The sequence below is a fragment of the Scomber japonicus genome, chromosome 15 (genome assembly GCF_027409825.1).
Source record: "Scomber japonicus isolate fScoJap1 chromosome 15, fScoJap1.pri, whole genome shotgun sequence".
In the NCBI taxonomy this organism is placed as follows: domain Eukaryota; kingdom Metazoa; phylum Chordata; class Actinopteri; order Scombriformes; family Scombridae; genus Scomber; species Scomber japonicus.
Window position 1 is genome coordinate 6847539 of NC_070592.1, and position 14808 is coordinate 6862346.

The following is a 14808-nucleotide window of genomic DNA, read 5'->3' on the forward strand; positions in this document are numbered from 1 at the left end:
ATAAACTGGGCCCGCTCAGTATTTTTTGAGCATGTCACAGAACATGATGGGGTTTTAATTTCCTTAATTTCACTATGCAGTGCACCTGTTTCTCCATCAATTTCTTCCCTTATAATCTGTCACATGTCTGTAGCGGCACAGTGGTGTGTAATCGTGCTACTATTCTTATTTTATGCCATTATTTTCCATCAATAGACAATCCCCTTAAAATATCGTGCTGTGCTGTACTGTACAGGGGGAGGCATGACGGGGATTGAGAGGGAGGGGTTGAAATGGGAACCTCAGAAAAGACCAGCCGAGCAGTAAATATTTAATTTACACCATTTGTGCCCAGTTAAAACAGCAAAAAGCACCATTTAAACATCTGCAAACCCCACACATCAGGGCGATAACATAGTAATGAAGGGGAACAATTGGTGAAAAACGTGATGAAATCGCTCGTGTTTAGCTGTTTGCACTAAAAACAATATAACACAAACCGATTTTGTTTAACGAGACATGATGAAGACAGATGCGTTAAATATATACATACTTGCGTACTTACCGGGTAGTGTATGAATGCTGTGCTTTAGGAAGAAACAGATTTTAAAAAGGAAAGGAGAGTAGCAGTCTCTGTTAGCTATGATAATGTAATTTAATATCAGGTGGCTGGCTTATTCCCGTAGATGCAGGGTGGATGTGGTGCAGTGCAGCTCAGCAGCTCCTACTGAAGACGCCCCTGTGTTCCACCGCCATCTAGCGGCCTGGTGGAGAACAGCAGGAACTGACCTCAACTGAAGAGGGCGTGGAGGTTCAATATTTTCCTTCCTGACAAACAAAAGGCTTGATCTCCATCTAACATCTGCCTATGGGCTTAGTAATAGATTCAATAGCCAGACAGATTAATGTCACCTCACTGACAATGGGACACATGTTAAAAAAATATGCATTTAAGGTGAAATATTGTGAAAGTACTGTGTTACTCAATTTACTTTTTATTTGTACTTCACTACATTTCAACTTCAGCTTTATTTATATAGCACTTTAAACACAGCCTAGTTGATCCAAAGTGCAAAGTGCAGAGGAATAACACACAAAAACTAAAAACATCATAATATTTTTCTTTTTTAAAGAAATCAGAATGATGATAAAAAATTAGGCTACAACAACATCAACAATAGACATCCAGGGTCATAGAGTACATAGTGACTGTCGGTCAGAGTTAAAAGCTGGGGAGTAGAAGTATGTTTTTAGGTGATTCTGATAGCAAGTGAGACTCAACTGGGGGGAGGAAAATAATTCCACAATTTAGGGGCAGCAATAGAGAAGTCTCTATTGCTATTTTAAATGTACAGTATTTCAAAGGGAAATATTATAGTTTACTCCACTACATTTGCCAGCCAGCTACAGTTACTACTTTGGCCAACTTTGAAGATAACGAACACATAAAATATATTGCATTGTTGTAAAGTTGATTATATTAACCAAGATCAATATTTGAAATAAACTCAAATTTAGAATACACTTCAATGCGTCAGTATAAGTAATAATTTGCCTGTATTTTTTACATTGTGCTATTGGATATTTTATTTAAATTAAGGTTCTGAACTTTATTTTGCAAGGCCTTTACAACATCAATAAGATACATAGCTAATAACAAAGTTGAGTCCAGGAGGCTCATTCAAACACACAATCAATTGTGATCAATAAAGCCGAAAACTACATAAAGATCATAATACTTATGTACTATTACTGTAATAATTTAATTACATCACTCATAATACATGTACTTTTACTGTAATACTTTAACTATATCACTCATAATACTTTTACTTTAGTAGGATTTTTCATGCAGGGCTTTCACTTGATAATGCAGTATTTTTACATCACTATATTGGTACTTTTACTCTATTTCTATTGTACTGAGCTCTTCATTGTTCTGTTTCAGGGTCTACAGCCTCCAACAAGGCAGTGATGACAAAACCCGGCACTCCCTCTCTTCTTCCTGTCCTTGCTTCTGAGACATGGAAACCCCTTTGGAAAAAAAATCCTCCCTTTTCACCAATCAGCTCCTTGGTTGCAGCGGACGCAACCAATCACTGGCGTGGACGATGTGATGGCCGCATCCCAGCACTTGAGCCCCGCCTGTAGGGGGCTCAGCAGAGTTCACAGACTTCTCTGTTGCCTGCGTCTCGTCTGACAGTCTGTCTGTGATCAGTCAGTAGGTCATCAGAGCGGCTCCATCCCTGCTTCTCTTCACTTTAAACACTATAACTCACTGAAATCCATCATGAGGGAAATCGTGCACATCCAGGCCGGTCAGTGCGGTAACCAGATTGGTGCAAAGGTAAGAAAAAGTTACTATAGATTAACTTTTTTTTTAAATTTGTTTGTTTGTTTGTTTGTTTGTTTGTGTGTTAATTGGCATTTAATTCAATTGCTGTTTTCTGCTTGTTAAAATTTGCTTTTCATTTTTTTTCTGCAAGAGAGCTCTTTTTTTATTGGGTTTTGACAGTTTAAGATAAGTAAATAAATAAAATAATAAAGACAAAGCTCATTATTTTATATATTTTTCAAAACAAAACACCTCCAGAGTTTTACTTTTTGCACTTTATTATAAAAAGGACATGACTTGGGCCAGAAACCATTCAGCCTATTGTTTGTGCTGCAGCTTGTGGAAAGATCCTCAGCTTTGTGGACTCTGCTTACCGATTAATCTTTTCACTATCTTTCACTACTTCATGCTTATCGCTGACATTTATATGAATTCCTTTCTTCTATTTCACATTTTTGAGTTTAAGATAAAAAAAGGTCTGTTATAAACACCAGATTCCTTCTTGACTTGAACAAAAGGTTAAATAAATAGCCTCAATACACAAAAAATTAAAAGAAAAGATGGTTTTCTTTTTCTTTGTTGGCACTTATTTCATCTGGTTTAGTATGAGCTGCCTTTCTGTTGTGTAATGCTTTACCCCACAGATAGATCAGTTTAACATTTAAATGCCATTTAACTGACAGCTAAATGACTAATGTGATAACGAAATGGAAAATCTGACTTTGTCCTGTTGTAAAAGTAGAGGAGAAAATACATAAAAGTGCCATAAGATCAATACAGAATACCACACAGAGATAATAAGTCACTGTTGCAATATATTAGCAATGTAATGGGTTTTAAAGAGTTACCACAAAGTAAAGTAAGGTCCACACAAACAAGTTTCTGCGGTATTTAAATGTTTTACTATAGATAAATTATAGGAAATTAAAGCTTTCACAAAACCACTGCTAGTAACACTCTACAGTAATCTGACCCTTGTTTCTGAATACAGTAACAATTCACTCATTTGGGACTCTTGACAAAACACTGATTGAAGCTACTGATCCATGATTAATGGCGCTGGCCAGACTTCAGCAGGCACACTGGGCCAGCTGCTGTCTTGGCCGCCTGGTGGGCTGGCCTCTTTGTCACCGTGAAAAAGAGTGAGAAAAGAACAAGAGAAGGAGGGTGAAAAGAAAAGGAGAAATCTGCTGAGGCAGAGTAGAGGAACGCAACAGAAGGAGGGGAGGTGAGGGTGGAGGGGAGGGGAGGCGAAGGGAGGAGGGTGGTGGGGGGGCTGGGGAGATAACAAGTGGCTCAGTGTCTACTCTGAAAGCACAGATGAGGTCATTTAAATAACTCGCTCTACAGTCAGTGTATCACATGCACACGCCCCAGGCCCCTAAAACACCAGTGACCCTGAAAACCCTGTTTACACGTGGACACAGATTTGTTAAAGGGTTATTTTGGAAACCGGTGTTTTTTGTTTTATCAGCATTCAAATGTCCTGCGGTGTTTCTGCTCTTTATTTTCTCAGAGATTCAGTCAAACTGTGTAGACTCTACTTCTTTTGTCTCTTTTGGCTTGTTAATGCTAACCTTGTTAAAGCAAGGGGGTTATAAACAAAAAATATATATAATTTACTGTCTGCCAGAGACTGACCAGACATGTCAAGACCAGTAAGATTGATAAACTGGACATAGATGGACTACCAGTTGTGTTAAATCAGTCAGTGATCAAGTACCAAAGTCAAAGTGCTTTACAATTATTGATTCGTTTTAATGACAGAAAATTAATCAGAAGTGATTTTGATAATTAATTAATGATTTTGGCCTTTTTTTAAAAAGCAAAAATACAAAAAATTGCTGAGATTTAATGCTGTTATATGTCCTGCATGATAATTAAATGTATATATTTGGGTTTTGGACTGTTGGTCGGACAAAACAAGACAATTAAAGTAAAGCTCGACCGACACTGGACTTTTGGGGCTTATGACGATAGAAATTGAAGGGAGTAATACAATCCAGATATCAATGTATACATAAACATATTTTTTTCAATGTTAAAATCAAACACTTATTACAAAGATATGAAATTGTAGACAGAATATAAACTTTATTGTATAAAATGACATCAGTGCACTGAAACAGTAAACCTCACTGGGAGTTTAATAATTATAAACAAACATATATATAAATATATATATATATATATTAAAAAAAACCTACATAGAACAAAAAAAGAATGTATTTTCCGACATTTACTAGACCAAATGATTAATTGATGATGTGAGAAAAATAATCTACCTCCAAATAAAGGCAATGAATGGTTAATTAAACTGCAACAATTAATTAGGTTCACTGAATTTGGCAAAACAAGCAAATTGAGGATACATTTGCCTCTAAGAAATTATGAATGCAATTTATTCATCTTTTTTTAAAAACATTTCATAAACGAAATAATTCATTGAGAAAATATACAGCAAATTAATCAATGAGTTGCAGCCCCTACTTTACATAATATATAAACATACATCAAGAGACATAAGACAATATAGACATAATATAGGCCTACATACACTATATTTGACCTGTCAGCTGGCTCGCCCCGGGGCTCCTAAAAGGACACCAACAGGCAAGGCAGCAACATATGGAGTGACTCAGACTCCGCTGCTCCATGATCAGCAAAGACAAGTGTATTTACTAAGACTTAGCAAGGCTGAGGTCATCCCCATTTCACAATGGATTAAGTCTGCCTGCATTCACTCACTAACAGAGGTCCAACCAACACCCAGAGGAAGATTAAATAGTCTTCTACGGATTCAGCAGTCTTTAGCTTATTTCTTGCCTCAAGTAAAGTATGTGAGTCAGATTCATTTGTATTATCGTAGAGCTTTAACGATTAGTTGATTAATTGACAGTAAGTATTAGGTTCCAGCTCAGTCAATGTGAATATTTGCTGGTTTCTTTAGTCTGGTATAATAGTAAACTGAGTATTTTTGGGTTGTTTATTGCTGGTCGGGACTAAACAAGATACTTTAGGTTACACCTTAGGTTTTGGGAATTGGTGGTCAACATTTTTAACCATTTTCTAACATCTCATAGACCAAACGAATCGATTAATTGAGAAAATAATAGACTGATTAGTTGATTATGAAATTACGTATTAGTTTCAGCCTTAGATTAGTTGATTAATTGATTATTTGATATGATCAAATAGTCAATTTAGACATTTCTAAGGAAACATGTCAAGCATTTGCTGATGGCAACTTCTTATATGTCAGAATTTAAAGGTTTTCTGTGTCATATGTGAAAGTTAACTAAATATCTTTGACTTTAGGACTGTTGATCAGAGAAACCATGGGCTCTATGAAATTATAATGGGCATTTTTCACTGTTTTCTGACATGTAAAAAAAACAACAACCCCAAAACATGAATCTGTGGATTAATTGATAACAAAAGAAATCATGTGTTTGCCAGTTTGTTGTAGTTTTTTGGCTTAGGTAAGTAAAGTGAACAGCTTGACTAAACTTATGAACTCGTTGCCCTGGTGATGCCAGGGAGGTGAATTAATGGACAGGCAAAGATAGTGAGGTGACGGTAATGAGGATTTAAACATGAGATTTTCTTGCCCACCCGCCTCTCGCTCTCTCTCTCCACACACACACACACCTCTCACACACACACACATAAAAACACACTATCACACTCTCTGGCACAGATTAGGGTCAGTTGACTGAGCTGCTGTGACAGTTTGGGTTCGTGTCTTAACTCAGTTTGGCGTGTCTTAACTCAGCTCATAGAAACGAGGTCGACTGAATCCTCTGAGAAAGAGTGGTGACTCCTCGACTCTGAATGGAACGTGGAGTTTTCTGTACTTTCTGTGCTAGCTGCATAGATGGCATTATGACCTGTGTGTGTGTGTGTGTGTGTGTGTGTGTGTGTGTGTGTGTGTGTGGCATGAGTGGGGATAACCAAAAAACCGAATCCTTCTTTTCCATAAAAATGCATCAAGAAGGATTTTCATGTCAAATCACAAAAATTACATACTATTTGTGGGTTTGAAGCATTTTCAAAATACTAGGTAGCGTAGTGCAGCCTTAAAAATGGGAACAGAGTTGTGAGTGGAAAGTTGGTAGTTAAATGAAACTTCAGAACGTGCCTTCAGATGCATGTTTTAGTTTTGTGTGCACTCTTCCTTACTTCTTTTGCTGCACATTTATCCCAGTTTTACTCGTTGTAGTCTTGAGCCTTTGAAATCCTCTCTGATGTGCTCCCTGCTGAGCATTTACACAGTATATACGAGATATTAGATTAAGCTTTATTTATTGAGCACTTCTCAAAATCCATGTTACAAAAGCAGGTCCTCAGGTTTTTAAAAGGAAAACATAAAAAAATCTTTGTGTATGCATTTTAAAAAGAAATAAGACAAAAAGAAAATTAAAGCTCAAGTAAAATCAGGAAAAGCTCTCAGATTAAAAGTGTTTTAAGGAGAGACTTAAAGGAGATCACTGAGTTTCGGGGCCCTGAATGCAAACACTCTGTCGCCTTCAGTTTTCAGGTCGGCCTTTAACAGATAACAGACCACTGCCCGAGGATCTTAAAGTGCGAACCATCGTGTGTGGTACTAAGAGGTCAGAGATCTAGCAGAGAGAGAGAGACCATGAAGAGCTTTATAAAGTAATCAGTGAGATCTTAAAATCTATTCTAACACATACTGGGAACCAGATGCTAAAACAGGAGTGATGTGATCATGCCTCTCGGTTCTGGTTAACAACCTGGCATAAGAGCAGAAGCACAACATCCTCATGGGACTCGCATATGATCAGGGCCGTGAAATGTGTGTGGTTTTCACAGAAACACTCACAACTGTAGCTAATTTGCAAATTCAGCAAAGGATTGACAACACATGTGGAAGCTATTTTCAGCTGCCTTGTCCTCATTCTAGCTATCAGCTGGATCAAAGATACAGCTTTGGGTCAGAAAGAACCGATTTCTAGTTGTGACAGGTCGCTTAATGCTTGCACACACACACACATTATCTTACATCACATGATACAATGAGTATGAAGTCAGGAAGTGCAGCTTGTAATCAACTCAAGTGAATTTTATTTATACAGTGCCAAATCACAACAGAAGTTGTCTCAGAGCACCTTTCACATAGAGCAGGACTAGACTGTACTCTTTAACGAGACAACATTCCCCTATCTGCAAGCACTTGGAGACAGCGGCCAGGAAATAACTAAAACCTCAAGCAGAACAGGACTATCTGGCAATCTGTCTTGACTGGTCAGGTTGAGTGAGAAAGAGAGAGGAGCAGATAGGAGACACAAAGAAGCACAGCAACAACTACAACACAGCAATAATAGTAATAGAGATATCACTAATGATAATAGCAGCAGTGGTCTGCAGCTGAAGGTCAACCTGCAAGATGAGAAAGCACAAAACTACAGGGAAGAGGCCAAGTTAGCAACATGCATTAATGGTGCATGAATGCGTACAGCTGGAGAGTGGAAGAAGAAGAGCTCAGTGCATCGTGGAAAGTCCCCCTGCAGTTCAGGCCCACATCAGCATAACTAGGGGCTGGTCCAAGACAAGCCTGGGCCGACACTAACTATAAGCTTTATCAAAAAAGACATTTTTAAGGCTACTCTTAAATGTAGAGTAGAGTGTCTGCCTCCCAGACTAAGATGGTTCAACAGGAGAGGAGACTGATAACTACTTTTAGAGACTCTAGGAACCACAAGTAAACCTGTATTCTAGGAGTGCAATGCTCTAGTGGGAGTAATAGGGTACTACAAGCTCTTTAAGATATGATGGTGCCTGACTATTACGGGCTTTGTAGATGAGGAGAAGGATTTTAAACACTTTTCAGCATAGAAGATGGAAAACAGACACCTTCATTCAGAACACATTCAAAGAAAGAAGCATCAGTCTCACCGAACATGTCACTGTTGCTTTTAGGTGGTCTTGTGACCGCAAAAAGGTAATCAGATCAGCTTGTCCTTAAGAAGCACAGAAGACTGAGCAGTGATTGTACACCAGAGTCTTCTTTCCCCCCTTACAGCTACGGCCTCAAGAAGCACACAAAGATACCTCTTTCTAAGGCTCATTTCCAACTGTGACTCAAAAACATTACACAACATTTGATCTCAAATTAAAGCAGCAAATGACTGTTTCGGGTTTCAAACAAGTGAAATACTGTTTGGAATGAGAAGTAGACTTGAATATGGATGATCAAAGATCTGGTTTTGTAATTTTTTAATAGGTAATTTAAGAAAGGAGAGAAACATTGTGTCTTGACAAATTTATGTTTATCTATGTACAACTGTGTTCTCTACACAGTGTCTTTACTGATGCCTCTGTGTGTATTTTTGTGTTTGTGTGTGTAGTTCTGGGAGGTGATCAGTGACGAGCATGGCATCGACCCAACAGGAACCTACCACGGTGACAGCGACTTGCAGTTGGACAGGATCAGCGTGTATTACAACGAGGCCACTGGTGGGTAGAGGCTGCTATAATACTGAGGTGTCTGTTTGGTGAAGAATAACTTTTCCAAACCTGATGTGGAAATGTGAGCTATCTACATGTGTTCACAAAATGAGATTCAAGAGTCACTAACAACACAATGTTATCAGGAGACTAGATAAGCTGAACATAATCATGGTTAAAAGAACTGCTCTAGATTTATATTTACACAGCAAATAAATAAATTAACAACTGTATCTTTGGACTTTGTGTCATCATTGCTAAAAGTGTGTTAGAATAGCCTAAAGAAAAGTGAACAAAAGTAATTATTGAAAGGAATTATGATATGAAACATGATATGGTCATTCAGTTTAGCCAAACATATTGTTCATTTTATAACCAATATACAACAATATTGCTGCTCTTATATTCTGTTACTGTCCACTTGCTGCTGTGACAATGCAAATTTCCCCATTGTGAGACTAATGAAGGAATATCTTATCTCTTATGTAACATGAAGTGGAGGTGATTCCTGCAGTTTTAGAATCTTTGACTCCATCTAGTGGCCAAAATGAGGTAGTACAGATAAACTCAGTTTATCACACCATCAAACTGAAGCTATGAATTTTTCAGGACTTTTTAAATACTTCCTGCAGCAACTGAACAAGATTTTCACTGAATCCTCTTTTGTATATAATTTAATAAAGATTACATGATGTCAGATATTCTTCTTAAGTAAGACTGCAATTAACAATTATTTTAATTTTTTGACTAATCTGCAGATTATTTTCTCGACTAATCATTTAGTTAATGAGTTTACATAGAAAAATACGCATTGGAATTTAAACTATGTTTTTTGTGTATCTCTGTGTGTATGCAGGTGGCAAGTATGTGCCCAGAGCCATCCTTGTGGATCTGGAACCAGGCACCATGGATTCAGTCCGCTCTGGACCCTTTGGACAAATCTTCAGACCTGACAACTTTGTATTTGGTAAGGACAAACTCTGCTGGAGGAAAATCATGCTATTAAGTCAGAGCTGGCTTTGCAGGAGATCAGAGGTTAGGGTGTGGTACAGAACAGCAGTCATGGAGCTTGTAGTTTAACACACTACCACAGGGCGTCACACTCCAACTGAAGATGAACTCTGGGTGTCCATTTTCCCTTATTTTGTTGTTTTAGTCATGTTGTGTTCATTTCACAAATACAACTCAACTGACTGTATGACATGACACAGACAAGCTCTCTCCTGCCAAATTCACAGTAGGACTCACTCACCTCACTCCTTGACTTTGAGATAGTTGTGGAAGCCTTCAAAACTGTTGACTTATTGTTATTCATGCACTTCAACAATATTCATCGTCAAAATAATATGAGCAGAAAATTGCCACCTGACCTCTTTCCTGCTGTGAGGAACTGAGGCATCACATCATTAAGTAATACATGCAGTAGTTCAGTGTATTCTCTACCCATACAATTTTACTGTTTTGTGAGTTTTTCCATTAATTTGTCTAATTATAGTCTCACATGTGTACAACCTCTTCAGGTCAAAGTGGGGCCGGTAACAACTGGGCCAAAGGTCATTACACGGAGGGGGCAGAGCTGGTGGATTCGGTCCTGGATGTGGTGAGAAAAGAGGCTGAAAGCTGTGAGTGCCTGCAGGGTTTCCAGCTCACACACTCCCTGGGAGGAGGAACCGGCTCCGGTATGGGCACCCTGCTCATTAGCAAGATCAGGGAGGAGTATCCCGATCGTATCATGAATACCTTCAGTGTGGTGCCTTCTCCTAAGGTAATGCATGAAGATATTGTGCTATAGTTTACAGTAAAAATAGGATTTAGTCATATACAGTTGCACATTTGCATTTTTTATGTGTATATTTTTATCATTATTGATTTCTCCTTTTAAGTTTTGATCAGAATAAAATATTAATACATTCCTTTAATGCTGCTCTACAGACATGATTTAATTAGAGGCAGTGTTTTTTGGTAGTGATAGTAGACAGACATGAAATGCGGAGACAGAGAGGGAAGATGACATCCAGAAATCAAACTGGGGATGTTGCTATCATGTGGTATATGCCTTAACCACACAATATCAATATTGATTTTAATGATAAAACATGTTCCAACCTGATTCTAAGTAATTTACCCGTTTAATTCCAATAAGAGCAAACATCCATCAGAAAATGAAAATGTCGTATGAGCTTGCAGCACTCCGCTCGATCATTGAGCAGTTTTAAATAAATGTGGAAAGCGAGAAAACATTATGCAGTAAGATAAAATAAACTTTGTCAGCAGCACTAACAAGCTCCTGCAGACTCGGAGGTCACTTTGAACTATGAGGAAAGTAACTTATTGGCAGTATGTGTAAAATATGTAGAAACTACATCATCCATAACTATGGTTCCTGTTCTCTTTCTGTTTGTAGGTATCGGACACAGTGGTTGAGCCGTACAACGCCACGCTGTCAGTCCACCAGCTGGTAGAAAACACAGATGAGACATACTGCATTGACAATGAAGCTCTTTACGACATTTGCTTCCGTACACTCAAACTCACCACGCCCACCTATGGCGACCTCAACCACCTGGTCTCGGCCACCATGAGCGGCGTGACCACCTGTCTGCGTTTCCCCGGCCAGCTCAACGCTGATTTGAGGAAACTGGCTGTCAACATGGTGCCCTTCCCACGTCTCCACTTCTTCATGCCTGGTTTTGCCCCCCTGACCAGCAGGGGGAGCCAGCAGTACCGCGCCCTAACTGTGCCTGAGCTCACCCAGCAGGTGTTCGATGCCAAAAACATGATGGCTGCTTGTGACCCTCGCCACGGGCGCTACCTGACAGTGGCCGCCGTGTTCCGTGGCCGCATGTCCATGAAGGAGGTTGATGAGCAGATGTTGCACGTCCAGAACAAGAACAGCAGCTACTTCGTTGAATGGATCCCCAACAACGTGAAAACAGCTGTCTGTGACATCCCACCCCGCGGTCTGAAGATGGCCGTCACCTTCATCGGCAACAGCACAGCCATCCAGGAGCTGTTTAAACGTATCTCTGAGCAGTTCACTGCCATGTTCCGCCGCAAGGCTTTCCTCCACTGGTACACCGGCGAGGGCATGGACGAGATGGAGTTCACCGAGGCGGAGAGCAACATGAACGACCTGGTGTCTGAATACCAGCAGTACCAGGACGCCACAGCAGAGGAGGAGGGAGAGTTTGAGGAAGAAGTGGAAGAGGATGCCTAAGAAAGGAACAACAACAACAACAAAAAAGAAGAGAGAAAGAGAAGAAGTCATTGATCAAAAAAAGAAAAAAGAAATCTCCCAAAAAAAACAGAAAAGAAATAAAATGCTGTGATGTGAAGGATGAAGAGGGCTGGGTAGGGAAGCGTTGGGAAGTGAATTGGTTAATGAAGGGATAGAAATGAGGGAAAAATGAATGTAGGCCGAGAAGTGAAAGAGAAGCGGGATGAGAAACAGGACGAAAATTTACCTGACCAAATTAATGTGCCATGGTTTACAGTTTAATGTGACGCCATGTAAGACTGGCCTCCCAAAATCTTTTTCTTGTAGCAAATGCACAAATCAGAAGCACTTCACTTCCATCAGTTAGTATTAACTTTTACTCCGTTTGTTGAAAATTTAAACATTTGAACAATTCAATGAAAAAGCCATTTTTAAACAAAGCTGCCCAATTCTTCATGGTGGCTTTATCCTGTTTTATTTTACATTGAATAACTGTTGTGCTACATGGTTAAATTAATGAAATATTGCACTTAAACTCAATGCAAACTATCTTGACAACTTTGCCAAATAATGTTGATATGACATTACTTCTTGCATGAGAAACTATTATTTTCCATTCATTTGATTATTTAAATCTCTTTGCTTCATAACTGATTTTCTCAGCTGGACCACTGGAGTGCTGACGTCGCAGTCGGTAAAGCTCCAACTTTGGACTTTACATTCCTTTTTTAAGATGTTTTAAACAAGTGTTAAGTCAAAGAAAGTCAAGTGTTAAAAGCCCTTTAGCTGTGACTTAGACTGTTTTGTGGAAACTAGGTCTATAACCGAATTTCAGAAATAGGAACTCATGCCATTATCAGTGTTAATTCCTTGCAGTGTTCATTACTTTTATCAGTGTTCATCGCTTTTGCAATTTTTTTTATCAGCTTTCAAGATCACTCACAGAGATAAATGTAACTTCAGGTAGTAGTTGGGGCAGCACTTTTTTCCCTCACTTACTATTCATTTTAAGTGAATTGATCAGCACATATTTTACTGCGTCTGTCACAACTTTTTTCAAGATTGTGAGTGAAATAATGTCAAATAATTACAGAGATGATTAGTCAACATCTCTGAGTAAAAGACATGACTCCATTCATGTAATGCTAATCTTTTTTATATTGTAGTAACATAGAAGAAAACTTGTCTCACTCAGCTGAAGGCACCCATTGTATCACCCACTACAATTATAACCTTCATTATGGCCAAGCAAGTGTCTTATATTTGATAAAGAGAGACATAAAAAGGCCTTTTTGCAGAGCATACAGCCAACTTCAAAATACATTATATGCCAGTAATTTCATTTGAGTCCTGACAAATTGACTTTACTATGATTACATTTTCACATTTTAATGCAACAGCAGCAAAAGCAAGGTTTTTTCTCAGACGCCAGCCAACGTCTTGAGGAGGATCATGTAATGTTTGGGTGCTAAAACTAACTCATCTTGACTAAAAGCATATTTGCTGTTGTTGGATTACAGTCAAATCTCCGCCAAATATAAAAAATGATAAATATTTTTTTGAAAGGAATTATTTTGTATTTAAATGATTTCATGGACCCAATGTTCAAATACTCCAAACTCAAATTACTATACATTTGTTTGGATTCAAGTAAACAATAAAAATGATTTTAAAAACTGCCATTAAAACTGCCAGACAAGACAATTTCAAATCACTGTATTTTGTAGAAATCATGTAGAGAAGTTGAAGAGTTCATGTATAACAGTATATGTCATCGTAATGAGAAGCTTCTGGTGTGATTCACTCAACATTTTCATTCATTTTAAAGCTTCGTAAAACAACTTAACTTTTCAAAGAGGAAAAAGAAAAATACACAAATTCGCAGTTTTATGTTTCGTCCTGTAAAAAGTGTTTTGTTGTGTGAAGACGTGCACAGTTTAACATTCTGGTAAATGTTTACACTCTGAGCCACTACTTTATGTATTCAAATCAAACCACATTCACTCGTGTTCAGAAAATGTGATCCTCATGTTGTCTTTATGTCTCTGTGTGTGTGTGTGTGTGCTTTACTGTGTGTTAGTACCTTTTTTATTTCCTGCGGGAACAGTTTGACTTGGGATCCTGGTGACTGTGAAATGTTTTGGAGAAATAAAAAGGCAAAAAAAAAAAACCCCACTTGTACTGTTTGTTGTTATTAAAGGAAAGTTTTTAATGTCTTCTACTTTTTATAATAACCACAAATTGATCAAGAGTTGCAATAAGAAGGCAAACATCCAAAAACATCTAATCTCTTGCCCATTTCACAGAATGAACATATTTCAATGCAACTAAGGAATGTTTTTAACTATCAATTTATTTTTATATTGTATTCAGTTATCCATGTATCCATTATCCTTATAGATGTTCAAATACACATATAGTCTCTCTCTCTCTCTCTCTCTCTCTCTCTCTCTCTCTCTCTCTCTCTCTCTCTCTCTCTCTCTCTCTCTCTCTCTCTCTCTCTCTCTCTCTCTCTCTCTCTCTCTCTCTCTCTCTCTCTCTCTCTCTCTCTCTCTCTCTCACACACACACACACAGTAACACTAACATATTTTGATAGAAAGTCTCAGTCACTCTATGTCAAGACTACATAATTAGGTCTGTAAGACTCATTAAATGGAATTAAAACTGAAAAAGGGGGCTGCATGCAAGGGAGTGTATTATATGAATGATGTGCGTGTACGTGTCCATATAGTTACAGTAAGTACATAAATAAAACTCATTAGATTAAAAAGAAAATGAGAATCAGAAGCTGAGACAGAGCCAGC

At 38.3% G+C, this 14808-nt stretch overlaps 1 protein-coding gene across 3 annotated transcripts; it reads left to right on the top strand.

Moving 5' to 3' along the window:
* The first annotated feature begins 2191 nt into the window (after positions 1-2191).
* LOC128373788 (tubulin beta chain-like) lies at positions 2192-12002 on the top strand. Of its 3 annotated transcripts, XM_053333976.1 has the most exons (6): positions 2219-2326; positions 8686-8794; positions 9642-9752; positions 10306-10331; positions 10413-10550; positions 11190-12002. In XM_053333976.1, exons 1-6 carry the CDS (start codon positions 2270-2272, stop codon positions 12000-12002), a joined length of 1254 nt encoding a protein of 417 aa, XP_053189951.1. In that variant the 5' UTR covers positions 2219-2269. The 3 variants fall into 3 exon arrangements, with proteins under 3 accessions (XP_053189950.1, XP_053189951.1, XP_053189952.1); XM_053333975.1 differs by having other exon boundaries at positions 2192-2326; positions 10306-10550; XM_053333977.1 differs by lacking the exon at positions 10306-10331 and having other exon boundaries at positions 9642-9745; positions 10422-10550.
* Positions 12003-14808: the final 2806 nt, after the last annotated feature.

Coding starts and splice junctions, on each gene's coding strand:
- LOC128373788 (XM_053333975.1), top strand. CDS start 2,270: ATGAGGGAAATCGTGCACATCCAGGCCGGTCAGTGCGGTAACCAGATT. Junction 2,327..8,685: donor GTAACCAGATTGGTGCAAAG/GTAAGAAAAAGT, acceptor TTGTGTGTGTAG/TTCTGGGAGGTGATCAGTGA. Junction 9,753..10,305: donor ACCTGACAACTTTGTATTTG/GTAAGGACAAAC, acceptor CAACCTCTTCAG/GTCAAAGTGGGGCCGGTAAC.